Source organism: Carassius auratus, chromosome 5, assembly GCF_003368295.1.
Source record: "Carassius auratus strain Wakin chromosome 5, ASM336829v1, whole genome shotgun sequence".
In the NCBI taxonomy this organism is placed as follows: Eukaryota; Metazoa; Chordata; class Actinopteri; order Cypriniformes; family Cyprinidae; genus Carassius; species Carassius auratus.
In genome coordinates, this window is record NC_039247.1 from 26,435,710 (window position 1) to 26,458,001 (window position 22,292).

At 37.1% G+C, this 22,292-nt stretch overlaps 1 protein-coding gene across 5 annotated transcripts in view; it reads right to left on the bottom strand.

Moving 5' to 3' along the window:
- Nucleotides 1–22,292, bottom strand: part of LOC113084081 (serine/threonine-protein kinase PAK 3) — a 302,344-nt gene that overhangs the window by 79,196 nt on the left and 200,856 nt on the right. For 4 of the 5 annotated variants that reach the window (XM_026254774.1, XM_026254769.1, XM_026254767.1 and 1 more), the window contains 6 exons: nt 21,544–21,718; nt 20,950–21,013; nt 10,913–10,961; nt 10,706–10,818; nt 9,927–10,044; nt 22–121 (listed from right to left, as the gene is read on the bottom strand). In XM_026254774.1, coding sequence (XP_026110559.1) covers nt 22–121; nt 9,927–10,044; nt 10,706–10,818; nt 10,913–10,961; nt 20,950–21,013; nt 21,544–21,718 — 619 coding nt within the window. The remainder of the gene's footprint in view (nt 1–21; nt 122–9,926; nt 10,045–10,705; nt 10,819–10,912; nt 10,962–20,949; nt 21,014–21,543; nt 21,719–22,292) is intronic. The other variant, XM_026254770.1, reaches the window with a different exon arrangement.

Consider the following 22,292-nt stretch of genomic DNA (forward strand, 5'->3'; position numbering starts at 1 on the left):
TTTAATTTTTGTTTAACTTACTCAGTTTCACTGAACCATCCATGCCAAGCAGAATGTTATCACTCTTGATATCTCTATGAATCACCTGATTAGAATGAAGGAAATCCAGAGCCTGTAGACACTGTAAAGTCACATTCAAAAAGAGTCAAGTCAGATCTTCATAGCAATGCAGTTTGTGTGTATACATTAGGGGTGTATCAATATATCATGCCATTGTAAATTATGGTACAAAAATTATATGTGTTAAAATATATGTGTTAAAAAAGATTTGTTACATATTCAGATTAGGGATCTCCATATCAGTTTTTTTTGTGCCCCCTATCTGATCCAAATTTTAAGTTTGTGCTGATACCAAATCCCGATCCCATAATTAATGGACATAATGTCAGGGTCGTCACCAGAAAACCTACAATGCCCACACATTTTATTTTCATATGGGGGCACATTTTTTATGATCTCAGAAACAGACATTCACCAAAACAATAACAACTTGATTATAAACTAAACAGAAGTTATTTAATAAAACAGATCACCAAGACAACGTAGTTCAACAAACAACAATTCACAAAAAACAAATCTAATAAAAAGTTCTGTAATTATCTCGTCTATTGTGAACAAGAAAGTGTGTTGTTCAGTATATTTGCCTCTAATAAATGCAAAATAAAGACAAAATAACTAGACTGCCCAGAAAACCCATCACAAAATTGTGGACTACCCTGTATACAGTGTTCAATTATTAAACCTTTCTCAAACTATGCACTTGCCGAGTGATTCCGGGCATTACAGAACTATGTTGTGCAAGATGCAACCAGTAGAAAAAAAACGGCCGGTGGATCTCAACACAACTTTCAGGGATTTTATTTTCATTTTCAACACAACATTATAAAATAAAGCAACTTAAAAACAAACAAACAAAAAAATTACAATAAATGAAACATACAATAAAGATACGTGACTACAATTGCCCCTGTCTAACTCACAGAGGTTTATGGGCTGCTGTATTTTTTCAACCTTAGAACCCTACTTACTATTACCGAAGTCTCTTTAAGACAAGTCATGTCACTCGGCAGCCATCTTTGAAATGCCTCTCGAGCATCCAAGTGCAACTCCTATCTCTTTGAATGGGAAACATAAAATTCTTCAAAACTGTTCACTAAGTTTAGGATTAAATTTCATACTTGAAATCACCAAAGTTTCTGACAACAAATGTGTCATAAATGTTTTTAAAACTTTTGCTCAAATAGCATTATAAAAAGCTAATTTCTCAGGTTAGATCAGCCAGTGCACTTGCCCAGTCCTAAGAACACGTCTAAGAGCACTGACTGTTTCTATAACAACCGGGACTTCTAATGGCAGCTGCAGTGAAGCGCTAACTTTTAGCGATTGGATCTTTTATTCAGAAGGCGGGGCTTTCTGCAATTGAGCACCTATATGGAACATTGCATTTATCCACATTTAAACTATACCAGTGACATGTATTGGGTATTCTATAGTCTTGGCTACTACACTGGAGGTTTAATAGTTTCTGCTCTTGCAATGGCAAAACTTGGAAGGATTAATGGCAAGCCCAGCTGCTCTGATATGATTAATATCCAACTCGAGATCGATGTAGATGTTCCTCAACACTTCAAAGGGGACTGCTATTTGGCAGTTAGCTTGCTCGCATCAGTGGGCAACATTACCAATACCTGAGTGCCTGGCTCAAGGTTCCTTGCTCAAGCTCTCTGATCATACAAAGTCCTCTGCCAATTCTGTGCTTCCACCTTATTCTCCTTGGCCAATGTACTCATGCCTTCCAGCTTATTTTACATCGGAACCGTATAGTCAAGAATATTAGTAGAACTTACCTTAACGTTGTTCCCCATTCAATTGGGCCTTCCAGCATCATCGATGGCCCCCATACCTCTTGTCACTAGAATTATTCAAATGGATAAAATCCAGGCCTGGGGAACTTCCCTGTTAGCAAAAAGTGGAAATGGAAGCCACTGATCCCAATCATCACATTCGGATGTTGGAAACTTAAGAAGCATTTGTTTCAAAGTGTTGAAATGTTGCACCTCTCTTTATGTCATTGCACTGGCTACTGGTTGTGGCTTACATCAAGTTCAAGACATTGATGCTTGCATATAGAACCGCCACAGGCTCAGCACCTACCTACTTCCACTCACTATTACAAATCTACATCCCCTCCAGAAGTCTGAGAGCCTCTAGTGAGTGACGCCTCGTGGTACCATCACAGAGAGGATCAAAATCACTTTCCAGAACATTCTCGTTCCTGGCTTGTGGGATGACCTTCCCACCCCTATACGGAATGCTGAATCCCTGAAACTTTTTAAGTGACAGCTGAAAACTCATCACTTTCGATGCTACTTTCCTTCATCGTAAAAAAAATTTTTCTCTCTATTTATTCCTTCACTTTCTAGCTTGCACTTATTTGAACATTGCCTGAAACTTACAAGTTACAAGCACTTCCTGTGTCTGTTTGCCTCTTTAAGAATAATCACTTTATGTGTTACCCAATTGTAAGTCTCTTTGGATAAAAGCATCTGCAAAATGACTAAATGTAAATGTAAATAAGGGGTGGTCTTTATTCCTTTTTTTACCCAAAAGTCAATACGTCTGCTTCAGCAGTTCCAATATAAAGTTAGGGCCTTGATCTGTAACTATAACTTTAGGAAACCCTACTCTACAGAAAACAATTGTAGGAGGGTGTAAGCTATCACTCTAATCTGTAATTACCAACATATAGCGGTTCACTTAATAAATCCTTTCTAACGGCCCAACAATATTCATACCCATCTGCTCAAAAGGCACCCCAATAACAGGGAGAGGCTCATGTGGGGCTCTAGGAGGAAGCTTTAAAGAGGTCTGTTGACGCTGCTAGCAAGTTTTAGAAAACATTGCTATGTCTTTTCTCATAACTGGCCAGTAAAAATTACGTATTATCCAAGCTGTTATCTTATGTTGTCAACTTATCTTATTTGGGCCCCATTGGTTTGTGGTCATGTTGATGCGTAACCATTTGCAGGTTTTGTTTTTTTTATCTTTTTGTACTGTTTTTGGTTGATGTTAATAAAGTGACTTCTCCCATTGTAATTAGGATATGTCCCCAAAACCTTCAAACTAGCTATCATCAAAAACACACAACTTGACCCCAAAGAACTAGTTAATTGTAGGCCGATCTCGAATCTCCCTTTTCTGTCCAAGATACTAGAAAAGGTAGTATCCTCACAATTATATTCCTTCTTAGAGAAAAATCTGTGAGGAATTCCAGTCAGGATTTTTACCGTATCATAGTAGTGAAACTACTCTCCTTAGAGTTACAAATGACCTGCTCTTATCATCTGATCATGGTTATATCTCTCTATTAGTGCTATTGTATCTTAGTGCTGCGTTCGACACTACTGACCACAACATTCTTTTGCATAGGCTAGAAAACTTTGTTGGCATTAATGGAAGTGCATTAGCATGGTTTAAATTGTACGTATATGAGCACCATCAATTCGTAGCAGAAGTTAAATCAATTAGTAGAATGAAGTGGTATCATATCGATCACAAGTGCAATATGGAGTACCTCAAGGCTCAGTACTGAGGTCGATACTCTTCACGCTTTACATGTTACCCTTGGGAGATATTATCAGGAAACACTGTGTTAGCTTTCACGGTTATTTTGAATAAACTCAGCTCTATATTTCTTCACGGCCCGGCGAAACATACCAATTTACTTACAGAATTTACTGTTAAATTCTGAAAAACAGAGGTGTTAATTATAGCACCTATAAACTCTGAATGTATTAACCTAGAATGCTGTCTAAGACTTGATGGCTGCTCTGTCAATTCTTCGTCACCAGTTAGGAACCTAGGTGTGCTATTTGATAGCAATATTTCCTTAGAAAGCCACATTGAAAATGGCATTTTTCAATATCAAAAATATATCTAAATTGTGACCTATGCTCTCAGTGTCAAATGCAGAAATGTCAATCCATGCGTTCATGACCTCAAGGTTAGATTATTGTAATGCTTTATTGGGTGGTTGTTCTGCACGCTTAATAAACACACTACAGCTAGTCCAAAATGTATGGCCATATTAACCCGATTCTGTCAACACCGCACTGGCTACTTATTTAACATTTTATAGATTTTAAAATCTTTAAGCTTATTTCTTATAAAGACTTGAATGGTTCAGCACCTCAGTATTTGAATGAGCTCTTTTTACTTTATAGTCCTCCACGTCCGCTGCGTTCTCAAAACTCTGGAAATTTGATAATACCTTGAATATCAAAATCAACTGTGGGTGGCAGATCCTTTTCCTATTTAGCGCCCAAACTCTGGAATAACCTACCTAACATTCTTATAGAGGCATGACACACTCTTGCAGTTTAAATCTAGATTAAAGACCTATCAGTTTAACCTGGCGTACATATAACACACTAACACGCTTCTAATATCCAAATCTGTTAAAGGATTTTTAGGCTGCATTAATTAGGTAAACCGGAACCGGGAACACTTCCCATAACACCCAATGTTCTTGCCACATCGTTAAAAGAATGGCATCTACGATAACATTAGTCTCTTCCATTCTTATTCTGAGATCACTGTAGCCACCCAGATCCAGTTCATATCCAGACCAGACATGGATGATGTAAATCATGCTATACTCAAATTGCATACTGTAATTTTAATAAAACTACAGACAACTCTTTTGTATACTTGACATTGGCTGTTGTATTTGAATACATAATGACCTACCTCTTTTCAAGGTTTTGGGGATGTTTTTAGTAGTCATTTATGATTTTAGACATTTTGTGTACTGTCACGGTTCATGAATTCGCCGTCTCTCTGTTGCCTGTGTTTGTGTTGATGTGTGTGTGTGTGTGTGTGTTGGAGCCGCTGATCACTGGGCTGACCCCAGTACCCCAGTCATGACTGATCAGCACGCCAGCTGCAGATGATTAGCACTGACTATTTAGTCTCTCTGTTTTCACCTTGTCTTTTGTCAGTTCGTTGTTAGGTTTGTCAGTTGTCAAACTGCCGGCTTTGTACAGGAGAATTCACCCCACATTTAATGTCTCCAAACTGAAACCTGTTTTTTGTTTTCAACTTAATCCGCCGGCCCTGGTTCCCCCACCGTGGAGACTCATAGACGGGGAACCTATGTCTTCAGTTAATCATATTCTGGACTCGAGACGGAGGGGACACGGGTTCCAGTACCTGGTGGACTGGGAAGGTTACAGTCCGGAGGAGAGAAGTTGGGTTCCTGCTAGAGACATTCTGGATCACTCCCTTATTGATGATTACAATCAACAGGGAGGTTCCGCTGGGAGTGCCAGGAGGCGCTCTTAGGGGGAGGGGTACTGTCATGGTTCATGAATTTGCCGTCTCTCTCTTGTCTGTGTTTGTGTTGGTGTGTGTGTGGGTGGAGCCGCTGATCACTGGGCTGATCAGCACCCCAGCCATTATTGAGCAGCACGCAAGCTGCAGATGATCAGCGCTGACTATTTAGTCTCTCTGTTTCTACCTTGTCTTTTGTCAGATCGTTGTTTGGATGTTCCTATCTGTTCCCGCCTGACAAGTTACTGTTGCTGCCTGTTCATTTGTCCTGCACGTACACCTTCACGTCTTCAGTATCTCTCGGATTATTACCGTGGTAAACTTCCGGATCTCTGTTGTCTTCACTCACCTCACGGGATCTTCACGTCTGGACTGGGCTGTATTACAGTGTCCCTGTGTCACTAAGTGCTTGCTTACCTGGACATTGTTTCATCTCATCATCGCCATCTCTGGTCCTGCATTTACTCATAAACTCACTTTTACTTGCTATTGTGTTATTAGCTTCCTATTAAGTTACTGTTGTGGAGATTAGTGGTCCTTTGACATAAAAGATGCTCATTGTGTCAGAATGCCAGTCTGCCAGTCAAACATGAAAACGTAACCCATTGCAACACATTATGGCAGATACTCTGTCATATGCAAAGTCTCAGATACTCTCATGGCAGATAAAGTTAAACAGAAAATAAATAAATCATGTTAGGACCACTTCCCACGTATCAACGAGGACACTTAATGTTCAGTAGATTTGTAATCTTGTCTGGGAGCATCCTAGGCTTTTTTGTGCCTGAGATCTGCTTCACTCCCCTATGTAAGACAGTACGTGACACTTTGATCATCGGAGACTTCATCGCCCGACATGTCCGTGCTATGTTAGCCGAAGGTAAAGAGCGGAGACGCTGAAGACGGACTTCAGGAGCCTGATCGTCTCCCCGCGGTGACGATCGTGTCAGGACCACTGCCCACGTATCGGCGAGGACACAAAAGGTTTAGTAGACTTATTGCTTTAAATGAACGGTTGTTGTCATTGTGTAGAGAACAGAAACTGCTATTTGTTAATAACTGGAATCTTTTCTGGGAGCGTCCTAGGCTTTTCTGCACTGATGGCCTGCACCCCAGTCGGAGCTGAGCTCCTCTCTGACAACATCTCCAGGACACTTCGCTCCATGTGACTAGTAAGACATTTCTCAAATAACTATTATGATGACTCTTGTTCCACCCGCTTAAACGATAAAAGTACTTGCACTGTACAATCTATTAAGACTGTGTCTGTTCCCCGAATAGTGAGGTCAAAATATAAATTTAATGTAGGATCTAGAAAAAATCTTATCGTGATTAAACCAGAAACATGTAAATTGAATGAACAAAAACAATTTTTACAGTTTCGGCTCATAAATATTAGATCACTCACACCCAAAGCAGTTATTGTAAATGATATGATCACAGATAATAGTTTTGATGTACTCTGCTTGACTGAAACCTGGCTAAAACCAAATGATTTTTTTGGTCTAATTGAGTCTACTCCACCAAAAAACTATTGTTATAAGCTTGAGTCCCGTCAGACTGGCCGTGGCGGAGGTGTTGCAACAATATATAGTGATATTCTCAATGTTACCCAGAAAACAGGATACAGGTTTAACTCATTCAAAATACTTCTGCTTGATGTTACACCTTCAGACATACAAAATAAATCTAATGTATCTCTTGCTCTGGCTACTGTGTATAGACCACCAGTGCCGTATACAGAATTCTTAAAAGAATTTGCAGATTTCCTCTCAGACCTTCTGGTTACAGTTGATAAGGCACTAATCATGGGAGATTTTAATATTCATGTTGATAATTCAAATGATGCATTAGGACTTGTGTTAACTGACCTAATAAACTCTTTTCGAGTCAAGTAAAATGTCACCAGGCCCACTCATCGCTTTAATCATGCACTAGGTTTAATTATATCGCATGGAATCGATCTTACTGATATAGATATCATACATCAAAGCGATGATGTTACAGACCATTTCCTTGTATCGTGCATGCTGCATATCACTGATATTAACTATATGTCTCAGCATTACTGTCTGGGCAGAACTATTGTTACAGTCACCAAAGACAGATTCGCAAATAACCTGCCTGATCTATCTCAACTGCTGTTTCTACCCAAAAATACACATGAACTAGACGAAATGACTGGCAACATGGGCACTATTTTCTCTAATACATTAGAAGCTTATGCTCCAATCAAATTGAAAAAGGTTAGAGGAAAACGTACTGTGTATAACAGTAATACTCACTCTCTCAAGAAAGAAACTCGTAGTCTTGTACGCAAATACAGCCTCTAAAAACTGCCAGGGCATAGCATATCCACAAACTAGAAAATAACCAAAGCAATCCAAGGTTTTTATTTACCACAGTGGCTAAATTTACAAATTACCAGACACCACCTGATTCAAATATTCCATCAACGTTTAATAGTAATGACTTTATGAATTTTCTTCACTGATAAAATAGATAACATTAGGAATACAATAGCGAATGTAGATTCTACAGCGTCTAACACTTCAGTTTCATCCATCGCACCCAAAGATAAACTGCAGTGCTTTACTATAGGACAGGAAGAGATAAATAAACGTATCACTGTATCTAAACCAACAACATGTTTATTAGATCCTGTTCCCACAAAATTACTGAAAGAGTTGTTACCTGTAGCCGAAGAACCGCTTCTGAATATTATTAACTCGTCGTTATCTTTAGGTCACGTCCCAAAACCATTCAAGCTGGTGGTTATTAAGCTTCTTATTAAGAAACCAAAACGAGATCCTAGTGAACTGGCAAATTATAGGCCTATTTCAAATCTTCCATTTATGTCTAAAATTTTAGAAAAAGTTGTGTCTGCTCAATTGAGCCCCTTTATCTGTATGAACAATTTCAGTAATGTTTCAGGCCCCACCATAGCACAGAAACTGCACTTATTAAAATTACAAATGACCTGATTCTTGCATCAGATCAAGGCTGCATCTCATTGCTAGTTTTACTTGATCTTAGTACTGTGTTAGACACCATAGATCAATACATACTCATAGATCGATTACAAAACTATACAGGTATTCAAGGGCAGGCTCTAAGATGGTTTAGATCCTACCTGTTCGATCGCTACAATTTTGTTTATTTAAATGGGGAGTCATCTCATTTATCACCAGTAAAATATGGAGTACCACAAGGATCCGTCCTAGGTCCCCTTCTATTTTCAATATACATGTTGCCCCTTGTTAATTTTATTAGAAAATACGGGATTAGTTTCCACTGTTATGCTGATGATACTCAACTATATTAGATTACATCACAAAACACTGGACTTTTGGTAGTACCTAGGATAGCAAAGTCCACTAAAGGAGATAGAGCTTTTTCACATTTGGCTCCCATACACTGTAATAGCATTCCTGATAATATTCGGGGTTCAGGCACACTCTCTCTGTTTAAATCTAGATTAAAAACACATCTCTTTCACCAAGCATTCAAATAATGTCTCTCATAGTTTTGGATTCCAGTTATATCTGATCAAATGTGCGTTATTATTCTTTAGCTTTGGTTAAACTTACTAAATTTACTTGGTTGGAACAGCAGCTATGTTAATTATGTCTCTATTTGTTTCTCCCATGGAGAAACAATATTTACTTCCCGTGGTATAGGATTTAAACAAGCTCCAGTCTGTATCCAGAACACCTGAGAAGAAATTATGCCAACCCATCAGAGAACCTCACCATACAGAACTACCAAATTTTGCAAGTGTGCTTATATAATATACAACACATGATAGGTAAAGATTGATAGCCTGAATGCACTGTAAGTCGTTTTGGATAAAAGCATCTGCTAAATGCATGAATTAAATTTTATTTATTTATAATAATTGCTTATAATAATCTGTTTGATTACGTCTTTAATTGATTTTTTGTACATATCTGTCATATGCACACAAACTGACCACTGATAAGCTACTACTAAATATTGTAGATACTTAATTCTCTGTCAAGTTTAAAGTAAACAAATAAACTTGAAATGAATTGAATATTTAGTTTTATTGAAAAAGCTTAAGTTGAATATATTGAAATACATTTTTAATGTATGCTGTCTGCGATAGAGCATATGCGTATAGTATGATTCTGTAATTTTAGCTATGTGGAATCAATATATTTTTTTTTTTTTTGGTATCACCAATTGGATTTTTATTTTAGCTTTAGTAAGGGATAATGTGCATGTGCATGTACATGTATATGTTGAAATTAATTTTGAAGCCTTCCGTTGTAAGTGTTTTCAGTCACAAGATGGCGGAGTGACTAATTAAGAATATAAGTAGTACCAGTCAAGATAATTTGTAGTACCCAGATGAGCGGTGTGTTTTTCAATTTGGCGGTTGTTATCTGGGAATAACACACCACTTGATGGAGCGATTGACCATTTAGAATCAAATTTTCCACAGAGCTGTGTAATAAAATATAGTTAAATTATTTTACCAAATCATGACATGAGAGTATTATTACACCCCTAATATACAATATACATTACACTCTGCATATACTATATGTTGTGCAATTTGTGTTTGTTACCTCTCTGCACACTGCAGCAATCTGTCCCTCATCCATGCAGGTCTCGGTTACCACATCAGTAAGTGAACCACCTGCCAAATATTCCATCACCACCCACAGCTCATCTCCTACTAGAAAACTGAGACAGAAAGATGAAAACAATTTATATTACAGGCATCAGCCTGACCACTAAAGGGAAATATGATAGTAAAATATGGTACCTATGATAGGGTATCTATATAGATAATTTTCGGTATGTCAGGTTGAGGAAAAAAAAAAGTTTAATGCTTTGATAAATATTTATATATATATAATTATTATTATTATTTATTTTTTTTTTTTATCTAAAATGATGTACAAATGAGAACACTGCAAGCAGAAACATTTAATCTAATTGAGAAAACATTACAGTGCAAAGTTTAACAAAACATTTGTTAAAAAATTTGATGTATGTTCTATTATATAAACAATTTTGCTAACACACACACACACACACACACACACACACACACAAAAAAAAATCTAATTTAGTTTGGCATTTTAATGATTAATGTTTTGTATTTACTGACTTTTGCCTCCAAATATAGATTTATATAATTGTTAGTTAATTTTCTTTCCACCATTAAATTGAGTATTAACATTCTGTATGAAAATGCTTTTAATATCACATTTATTATACATTAAAATTTGTTATGTTCCTGAATAAGTCCAAATACTCATATTCAAACACACACACACACACACACACTGGTATACATTACATTTAATCATTTAATACATATTAAGACTGAATATTGTACCTATCCAAGTAGTTGACTATATTGGGATTTTTGTTTTCCCTCATCACAAGGATCTCATTTATAATGAGCTCTTTCTTTGGCTGCTGCTGCAGATTCATCTGTTTGATTGCCACCTGAACAACGTAAAAGGAAAAGTGGTCAGCAAAGGGAAGGAGGCCAATATTGCAAATATGGATGCACTCATAAAACTGAAACATTCTGGTTAACCTCTTGTCCTGTGGCAATGTCTATAGCTGTGTATACTGTCCCAGATGCCCTAAAACAAAGCAAAGAAGCAGGAGAAAACTTGTAAATTGTAGTTTAAATTGTAGTGACACATACATTAATAAATTACCAATAGGTGAAGCACTGCATTATATAATTTTTCTGAATTTAATTTAGCAATTATAATTTTTTAATGCTCTCAGACCACCTCATATGTACATGTGTATATGAATATTTGACATGCCCTGTGGTGCAACGAGCAAAATTTTCTAAAACTACTTTAAAGAACATTTTTATAAATTAGCTTTAATAAAATGATATTGTCTGAAAGAAAACATTTGTGTTTTTACAAATGTATTTGTCGCATCACAATACCATTTAAATTTAACAAGGCAATAAATCAGTCAAAAAATAAATAAAAAATGGGTGCTGATGGCTAAGCACCCACAAACAATTTGTAAGCATGCAGCCACAGAACATAAAACATACATAAAACCATCACCCTTTATATTAGGTGGCTTTAACTACTTAACATTAAATACATAAATGACTATAGATTCAAGGTGTAACTTTATTTTTTCTGGGAAATTCCCACATTTGAGGGAACAAGTTTGTCAAGTATGGTCAAGGACTAGAAGTAAAGATTTGGGTTACGGTTAGGGATAAGTTAACAGTTAACAGTGTAGCTACAAATGTTGCTTATAATGCACATGTACACTATTAATAAGTAAATAGTATACAATGTTAAATTACATAGTAGTTAAAGCCACCTAATATAAAGGGTGACCTATTTTTTCTTATACTTATACATACGTATAGGAGTAATTGTTACATATGTATAAGATAAAAGGATCTACTATAATGCCTGATAAATTAAGCTGTGTATCACCTTTGGAAAGTATTAATTGGTCATGTCAGTCTCTGAACACAGACCCTCTTACTTTTCTATTATTATCAAGGTGAATGGTTAATAGAAAAGGGGTACAACTGAATCAGGTGCATTTAGGTTAAATCAATATGAAAACACCACTGAATTGAACCTGGAGCATTATTTTCTGCTTAGGATACAGGGACTGCCAGGAAACTGACAAGAATATGCACAGGTCAGAAATCATTTATGTAGCAGCACAAAGGTAATAAAGACATAACACATTATTTAATTTCCTTAAAGGGGCCATGAATTACATTTTTTATATATATATATATATATATATATATATATATATATATATATATATATATATATATATATATATATATATATATATATTTTTTTTTTTTTTTTTTTTTTTTTTTTTTCTCTGTGGTCCACTTATAATGTCATCTTAATTTAGAAGTAATATTATATTTTCTGTCCTTTATTCCTCCCTCCATTGCGACATTGCAGCTGAATCTAATATAGGCTAATCTGCAGAGCATCATATTTTAGTTTTACTTTCTGAAAATCCTGAGTCAAATTGTGGCTTGTTTGTAAACGAATCCACAGCTAAAACAAGTGAACATAGACCAAGTTCTTACTGAAGCAATCTTAAACTTCAAGTCAAGCCAAGTCACTTTTATTTATATAGTGCTTTTAACAATACAGACTGTGTCAAAGCACTTTACAGTATTAAAAGGAAAATAGTGTGTTAATAATGCAAAATGAAAATAGTAAACACTAAATTTTCAGTTAAAGGCAGTTAATCATTGAATTCAGTGATGTCATCATCCAGCTCAGTTCAGTTGAAATAGTATCTTTGCAATGAAGTCACTGGATATCAATGGATATTAAGTGTCCCCAACTAAGCAAGCCAGATGTGAGAGAGGCAAGGAACCAAAACTCCATCTGTTGCAGAATAGAGAAAAAACCTTGGGAGAAACCAGGCTCAGATGGGGAGCCTGTTCTCCTCTGGCCAGACGAAACCAGCAGTTCAATTCCAGTCTGAAGCAAAGTCACATTGTGCAGAGGACTCATCTGGTTCCTGTGGTCTTTTCCCGGTGGCCGTCTAGGAGACAAGCACTGGGGATCTGTTTCTTAGGCTCATCTAGCTATCCTGGTCTCTGCTGACATTCAGGGCTGTCAAGGTCATCTCTAGGTGCTGATCCACGATCGGGGCTGGATACTGACTGGATCCGGGTGACTGCAATGACCATCTGATCTGGATACAGACTGGATCTGTTGACTACCGTGACCTCGGAATAAGAAAGTATCAGACTAAAAGAAAGTATCAGATGCCATTTTTCTAAGGATGAAGCAAGTACATATCGTATTCCCATCTCTGGTTGTCCTAGTCAATGCAGCCTAAAAATAATTTAATGTATTTGAATATTAGAAATGTGTTATGACATAATGTAAGCCATGTTAAAGAGATGGTTCTTTAATCTAGATTTAAACTGTCAGAGTGTGTCTGCCTCCCGAACAGTGTGGGGTAGGTTATTCCAGAGTTTTGACGCTAAATAGGAAAACAATCTGCCACCTGCAGTTGAAATTCTGGGTATTATCAAATTGACAGAGTTTATAGAACACAGCAGAGGTGGAGGACTATAATGCAATAAGAACTCGTTCAAATACTGAGGTGAGAATTCTAGCAGCTGGATTTTGAACAAGCTGGAGTTTGTTTAAGCAATGCAGAACAACCACCCAATAAGGCATTACAATAATGTAACTTTGAGGTCATGAACGCATTAATTAACATTTTTGCATTTAACATTGAGAGCATAGGTTGTAATTTACATACAGGTGCTGGTCATATAATTAGAATATCATCAAAAAGTTAATTTCACTAATTCCATTCAATAAGTTAAACTTGTATATTATATCAATTCATTACACAGAGACTGATGAATCTCAAATGTTTTTTCTTTCTTTAAATGTTGATGATTATAACTGACAACTAAGGAAAATACCAAATTCAGCATCTCAGAAAATGTGAATATTACTTAATACCAATACAAATAAATTATTTTTTTAAAATCTTGGCCAACTGAAAGTATGAACATGAACAGTATGAGCATGTACAGCACTCAATACTTAGTTTGGGCTCCTTTTGCCTGAATTACTGCAGCAATGCGGCATGGCATGGAGTCGATCAGTCTGTGGCACTGCTCAGGTGTTGTGAGAGCCCAGGTTGCTCTGATAGTGGCCTTCAGCTCTTCTGCATTGTTGGGTCTGGCATATCGCTTCTTCCTCTTCACTATACCCCATAGATTTTCTGTGGGGTTAAGGTCAGGCAAGTTTTCTGGTCAATTAAGAACAGGGGTACCATGGTCCTTAAACCAGGTACTGGTAGCTTTGGCACTGTGTGCAGGTGCCAAGTCCTGTTGGAAAATGAAATCTGCATCTACATAAAGTTGGTCAGCAGCAGGAAGCATGAAGTGCTCTAAAACGTCTTGGTATATGGCTGCGTTGACCTTGGACCTCAGAAAACACAGTGGACCAACACCAGCAGATGACATGGCAGCCCAAACTATCACTGACTGTGGAAACTTTATACTGGACCTCAAGTAACATGGATTTTGTGCCTCTCCTCTCTTCCTCCAGACTCTGGGACCCTGATTTCCAAAGGAAATGCAAAATTTACTTTCATCAAAGTACATAACTTTGGACCACTCAGCAGTAATCCAGTCCATTTTGTCTTTAGATGCCTCTGACGCTGTCTATTGTTCAAGAGTGGCTTGACACAAGGAATGCGACAGCTGAAACCCATGTCTTGCAAAGCACTGATTCCAGCTGCAGTCCACTCTTTGTGAATATCCCCTCTGTGAACAGCCAGCCTCTTTTGCAATGACCTTTTGTGTCTTGCCCTCCTTGTCCAAGGTGTCAATGGTTGTCTTTTGGACAACTGTCAAGTCAGCAGTCTTCTCCATGATTGTGTAGCCTACCCAACTAGACTGAGAGACCATTTAAAGGCCTTTGCAGGTGTTTTTGATTTAATTAGCTGATTAGAGTGTAGCACCAGGTGTCTTCAATACTGAACCTTTTCACAATATTCTAATTTTCAGAGATATTTTCCTTAGTTTTCAGTTATAATCATCAACATTTTAAGAAATAAACATTTGGGGAAAAAAAAAAAAAAACAGAAAAAAAAAACCCAGAAAAATTAGTCTGTATGTAATGAATGAATATAATGAATATGATATACAACTGACTTATGTGCCCTCTAGAAGCTTGCGTTCTGCAAGTAAACGTCGCTTGATTGTGCCATCCCAAAGAAGCACAAAGTCACTTTTACAGACTTTTAATTTAAATGTTTCCTCCTGGTGGAATGACCTCCCCAACTCAATCCGAGCAGCTGAGTCCTTAGCCATCTTCAAGAATTGGCTTAAAACCCATCTCTTCCATCTTTATTTGACCCTCTAACTTTAACACTCATTATTCTAATTTTATTCTTAAAAAACAAATCTAACTACATTTCTAATCTTTTTGTATTCTATTTTCTTTTCATTTATTAGTCTATAGTTTCTGTTTCATCATCAAGTTGTTCTGAGCTATTAGATAAGCTGAGGAATTGAGAAAAATCAGGAAGATTACTTACAAAACAGCCTTTTTGTGGTAGAAGTGTTGGTTCTACCATACTTGTAACAAGGATCAGAATTTGCAGAATGTTTTTAGCTATATAAAGTTTGTAAAAGACTAGATAATGATCTGAGATATCATTGCTTGGCTGTATTATTTCAACACCATCAACATTACTTCCATGTGACTGTATTAAATCTAGAGTAGGATTTCCACAATGAGTAGGTCCTGACACGTTGTCTAACCCTAATAGAATTCCAAATAACTATGGATGCTGATTTTTTCATTATCAACATGGATATTTAAATCACCAGCAATTAAAACTTCATCTGCATCCAGCACTGGCTTAGATAGAAAATCATCAAATCCATTGTTAAATTCTGTATTGTGCCCTGGTGGCCTGTATACAGTAGCCAGTACAAACATCACAGGGGTTTATTAATAACAATTGTTTCTCTGGATAATCTTATATGAAACAACATTACTTCAAACAAGTTATACCTGAAGCCCGTCCTCTGCAAATATTGTTATAAATTGTAGCAACACCTCCCCATTTAACTCTTGGAAATGGCTCACGTTTGTATAAGTAATCTCTGGCAGTAGACTCATTTAAAATAATGTAATCGTCTTGTTTTAGCTGGGTTTCTGTCAAACAGAAATCTATGACCATCAATCATATTATTTACAAAAAAGTTATTTTGCAGAAAGGGACCTGATATTCAATAAGCCAAGTTATTTCATTTGTTTATCTGTATTACATCTGTTTTTTATTTGTTAAATTGATATTTTTATTTGTTAAATTGTTACTCTTAAATTGGTTTGGAAAAGTTTTTTTTTTTTTTTTTTGTAGTTCATGGAACAGACACAGGCTCTATAGTGTGAAATCTAGATGAAAGAATTTCTATGTCCTGAGAATTAGCTGATTTCTGTGGTTTGAGGCAGCTAGCAGACAGTCGGTTTAACCAGTCTGACCTGGGCCCCAGTTGGTCAAGTTTAAACTCTAAGACTATGAGCCACTCAACTATGTGCCATATTTCTAGACAGAAGAGCGGCACCACCTCGGGAGAGATGAAGGTTATCTCTTTTCAATAGGTCAGGTCGCCCCCCAAAAAATGTCCTATTGTCTATAAAACCCATGTTATTCTGTGGGCTCTACTTAGACATCCAGACATTGAGTGGTGACAGTCTGCTGTTTATTTCATCAACATGGTAAGCAGGGGACCAGAGCATATTACGGTGTCTGACATCATGCTTGCAAGTTCACACACCTCTTTAATGTTATTTTTAGTGATCTCCGACTGGTAAAGTCGAACATCAAAAGTGCCGACATGAATTACAATCTTATTGAATTTTCAAATCTAGCATTAGCCACCACTTTTAAATTTGCCAAGATGTCAGGCATTCTGGCTCCTGATTTCACGTGGAGTACAAGATAATCATCAAAAACTAGAGCACTTTGTTCAGGTTTCTCAGTGCATGCGTCACTGAGTGGGGACCTCACAGTCACTTGTGAAAAATGTGCAAGACAGAAAAGAAATGGGTCAAGAGATAAAAGAGAACGGTAAGAGACAAATAGAAACGCAAATAAAAATATGAATGGAACTAACTGGCTAACGAATGCTAACTCGCTGTATATGTGCTGCACTCAAGATTTAAAATGTAAAGAGAACAGTCAGAATAGTTTGATAGATAATATCGGATATATGGTGGGAATTAAATTTATATTTTATCACTTTAGACAACAGAGAGTGATAACAAAGCTAAGCTACATGTAGCTACAATCACAAACCACATGGCAGGACGCAGACAGGACACTTCTTAAAAATGAAGTTAATTCCCAGTGTTGGGATCAGAAGGTGTTTTTTCCCCCCACAGCTTGGCACTGCAAAGTATCTTGTTGTTTACAGAACCATCTTTATCATTTGGTTTCTACATAGACCTGTGCTTGCCTCTCATGTTATTTTACCGTACTTGCACTAATCTGTGGGCGTGGCCAAAGAGGCAGTGATAAAGAAGCAGGTGGTGATCATCTTTTACTGAGGTGGTTTTTAGTCACACTATTATGTTATAAAGTGGCACATTCCACAACCTGTAGTTTTGGCAGGTATATCTGGCTTCAATATACCGTATTTTTCGGACTATAAGTCGCACCTGAGTATAAGTTGCATCAGTCCAAAAATATGTCATGATGAGGAAAAAAACATATATAAGTCGCACTGGACTATAAGTCGCATTTATTTAGAACCAAGAACCAAGAGAAAACATTACTGTCTATAGCTGCGAGAGGGCGCTCTATGTTTTGAGTAATAGACTACAGGAGCACTGAGCAGTATATACAGATCCTGTAGTCTATGACTGAAAACATAGAGCGCCCTCTCGCAGCTATAGACAGTAATGTTTTCTCTTGGTTCTTGGTTCTAGATGGTAATGTTTTATTTTGGTTAATTTCTCTTGGTTCATGTCAAATTAATTTAGATAAATAAGTCGCACCTGACTATAAGTCTTAGCACTAGCCAAACTATGAAAAAAAGTGTGACTTATAGTCCGGAAAATACAGTAAGCTGTTTTTTGACTAACAAGAATGTTTTGAGTTCTGAAACTTACAGAATGTTTTTACAGTACAATGACCTCTTATATGTCAAAAGATCAAGTTAATTTTGATTACTTAGTTCATGACCCTTTAATGATTTTACAATGCAATAATTGAGAAAATAACAATAAATTAAAGCTGCAAGCAGCGATGAACTAGCCTGACTACGTCAGACTTCCTACTTCCGCTCAATTTAATTTCGCTTCTGTACTCAGTCTGATACAGCGTCAGAGCTTTCTGTTTGCCACCGGTCTGGAAACAGCCGGGCCAATCAACGAACAGAGGGCGGGCTGAGAGCCGTGACGTAGATGCTAAGCGCCGAGTTTAACATTGTAGGTTAGAGAAATCGAAAACCGAAACGACCGTGGAAATGGGAAACGAGACACGGGATGCAATTCACTCTGTTATGGAGAACATTCAACTCTTTTTCAAACTGCAAAAGTCGTTTACAGCCATGTTCACTCCAGTATTTCGCTCGCATCATCATGTGTTTACAACAGGTTTACAGTGGAAGTTCAATCATAGATTTGAGTCCGATGCATGATGTCTGTGCTTCGATGCGGCTGTACAGGGGCATAACATACGTCATAACTAAACGTATCTGATTGGCTTACGGGTAACCAATGATTTTAAACTTCAGACAAGCGCCCCCTAGCGAGAGAGAAAACACTTCTCTATTATGCCATTCCAGACTCTGTCTACGAAGCAAAGTGAAGTAGCAGAGTCTGGTATTACCAGGCTAGCGATGAACGGGCTTTAGTAAAAAGGTAAACGGTGAGAAATATGCATTTAAAGTCATAAATATAAGTGGAATATATCAAAGTATATTCCATATATGTGCCAATCTTCCTGTTGCCAGCAGGTGGTGCTATCATTATAATGGAATATTGGCCTTCAGATGTGTTCAGGCCAGGACTCTTATTGAACACGTGAAGTTTGGGGAAGATTGAACATTTTATGCCTGAGTTACAACAACATCTCTTGCTGTGGCGAGACATCAAACTTTGTCATGGCGCCATGGACACGCTCTTTAACAAAAACTCAAGATCTCCACAATTTAACTTTGCACAGGCCTTTAGATTAGACTGACCACAAAAAATACATTAATGTCAAAAAAATTTCTAGGAGTAGTTTGTTGCAGCATAAAATATGTCACTTCCTGTTGCCAGCAGGTGGCGCTATGACTATAAGTGAATATGGGCATGTAGATCTGTTAAGGACAGAAGTCTTATCTAACATGTGAAGTTTGTGGCAGATTGGACATTTTGTGTCTGAGTTACAGCAACCTCCTTTTTCATGGCGAAACACCGAAATTTGTCAGGCCGCCATGGACACGCCCTTTAACGAAACCTCAAGATCTTCGCAATTTTACATCGCAAAGGCCTTTATAATAACCTGACCAAGTTTGGTGTTGATCTGAATAAATCTCTAGGAGGAATTCATTAAAGTTCAACCCCTGAAAATGGCAAAAACAACACAAATTTTGCAGAGAAAATTCTAAATAACCAACTTCCTGTTGGGATTCAGATTTCATACCAAGAGACTCTTTCGTAGGTATTGGTGTGTTTCATGTGTGTACCGATTTTTGTACATGTACGTGACACATCCGTTGAATGTGTATAGGTGGTGCTATCGAGCCATTTTGCCACACCCAATGGAATATTGGCCTTCAGATCTGTTCAGGCCAAGACTCTTAACACACATGTGTAGTTTGGGGAAGATCGGACATCTTATGCCTGAGTTATAACATCTTTTATTCCCATGGCGAGACATCGAACTTCGTCATGACACTATGGACACGCCTTTTAATGAAAACTCAAGATCTTCACAACTGAATATCGCGACCACATTGACCACAAAAAAAAAAACATTGATGTCATAAAATTTCTAGGAGTAGTTCGTCACAGCATAAAATGTCAATTCCTGTTGCCAATAGGTGGCGCTATGACTATAACTGAATATGGCCTTGTCAATCTGTTCAGGTTCGGAGTCTTATCAAACTTGTGAAGTTTGGGGCAGATTAGACATTGTATGTCTGAGTTATAGCAACTTCCTTTTTCATGGAGAATCATAAAAATTCGCCAGGCTTTTAAACATCGCAATTTAACATCGCAAAGGCCTTAAGATTAGGCATACCAAATTTGGTGTTGATCTGAATAAATCTCTAGGAGGAGTTCGTTAAAATACAACGCATTACAAAAATTACACAAAATTTGCTCATAATATTAAAAATAACCGACTTCCTGTTGTGTTTAGAATTTTGCTCCAGAAGTCTTTTTTTGTAGGTATTGGTTTGTTACATGTGTGTGCCAATTTTCATGCATGTACGTGAAACATAGCTGGAAGGCTGTTGATTTTTTTTAGTATAGGTGGCGCTGTCGAGCCATTTTGCCACACCCTCTTCTGAATCCTATGTCAGACGTAAATTTTCACCAGGTTTGACGTGTGTGCAAAGTTTAATGACTTTTTGAGCATGTTTAAGCCCTCAAAAATGCTATTCATTTGGGAGAAGAAGAAAAAGAAGAAGAAGAAGAAGAAGAAGAATAGACGGATCAGATACAAGAGTGTCCTCGCACCATCAGTGCTTGGGCCCTAAAAAGGTATATTAAAGTTCATTAAAAAATATGGGCTCTGTACTGATAATTTTGTCTTTTTTGGTCAATTTTGGAGCTTGACAGTCACTGGTTATTATCTAAAATAATTTAAAAGAGCAGGATGAATATTCTTGAAAACATCACCTTTACGGTTCAAGTAAACAATAAAATAAAATAAAATAAATAATTTTGAGCAAATACTGGATATCAACAGGTAAACTCAAAATACATTAAACTTCTCTCTCCCTCTCTTTGGCCAGTAACCATGTTTGAATTAAATTTTAATTTGCTGCTTTGACATTTTTTTCTTTATTCTTGAATTGTTGGGTGTTGCATAGATGATGACTGTAGAAAAACTTACCCTTGTCCTATTTTCTCAAAACGTGTGTATTTCTTCTTAGGATCGCCAACACTAACAATGCTTCCTGGATGAAAGGAGAACCCTTTAAGAATATACATATGCACACAGAAACAAAAACATACACACAAAGCTTTTTCTAAAGTTAACTACCAAAAAGGGATGATTGATGAGTATCGCAGGCAGAGTAAGAACAGTAAACTCTGTCTGTTATAAGAACTATAAAGTCTGTTTTAGTGTTGAGTGCTGCTGATGTTCTGGATCACATGTGTAGAGTCAAATGGAAAGAAAAGTAAATAATTTCATCAGATTTTGGAACCAATCCCAAACTATACTAATGGAAGTGAAAAAGAATAATCACAAAATTTATTACAATCCTCTTGAATAAAGATATTCCTACATCATTTCCTACATCATTTCCTACATCAAGTATCAGTTTATTTAAATATTCTTATTACTAATATTTATGTTGATATATAAACTTTTAAAGGCTAAGATTACTGGAGCCCTTGAACCAAATGTTGCTATAGTATATCATAACAGTTAAATAATATTCTGCCATCATTACAGCTAAAAGCAACACTCTCGCCTACATACTGAGTTTTTCCAGTATTTCCTCATCTGTCATCTTGGATTTTTTCCTCTGTCGGTCAGTGTGACCGTATAGTGTACTGGACATGTTCTCTGGCTGTACTTGAGAATCTGGATGGGTCCTGTCCTCTTTAACAGAAGCAGGAGGTGCAGCTGGCTCAATAACGGAGCGAGTGAAGATCTACAGAAAGATACAGTTATAGAGTAAAAGCAAAGATATGCATAGTAAATAGAAAAAGAAAGGGAAATACGAGAAATTATACATTTGTTAATGGTTTCTTATAGACAACAAGTTGAAATAGAGACTTTAAAGGGATAGTTCACCTAAAAATTTCCCTAACATGTGTGTATGGCGTTATTTCCGTCAAATGTCGAAAGCGCATAATTGTAGCGCGAAAGTACATTAATATGATGCGCAAGCGTGAATCTCTCTGCTCGCGCGCGGAATATAATGTGCGGAGCGCGAATCTCCCTGCTCGCGCGCGAAATATAATGTACGGAGCGCGAATCTCTCTGCTCGCGCCGGAACCGCACATGGAACACGAATAAGTTCACTGAAGTTCAATCAAGACGATACATTTGACATTTAACATAAAAAAAATAAATAATAAAACTGGTTACCTGAGATCGTCAATTCGGTGGATCCATCTCGGCTTGTCTTGATTGAACATCAGTGAATTTATTCCATGTTATGATCGATGATCAGCTGACTTTCTCAGACCGCATAAAACTGATCCTGCAAATTTGCTTTATTC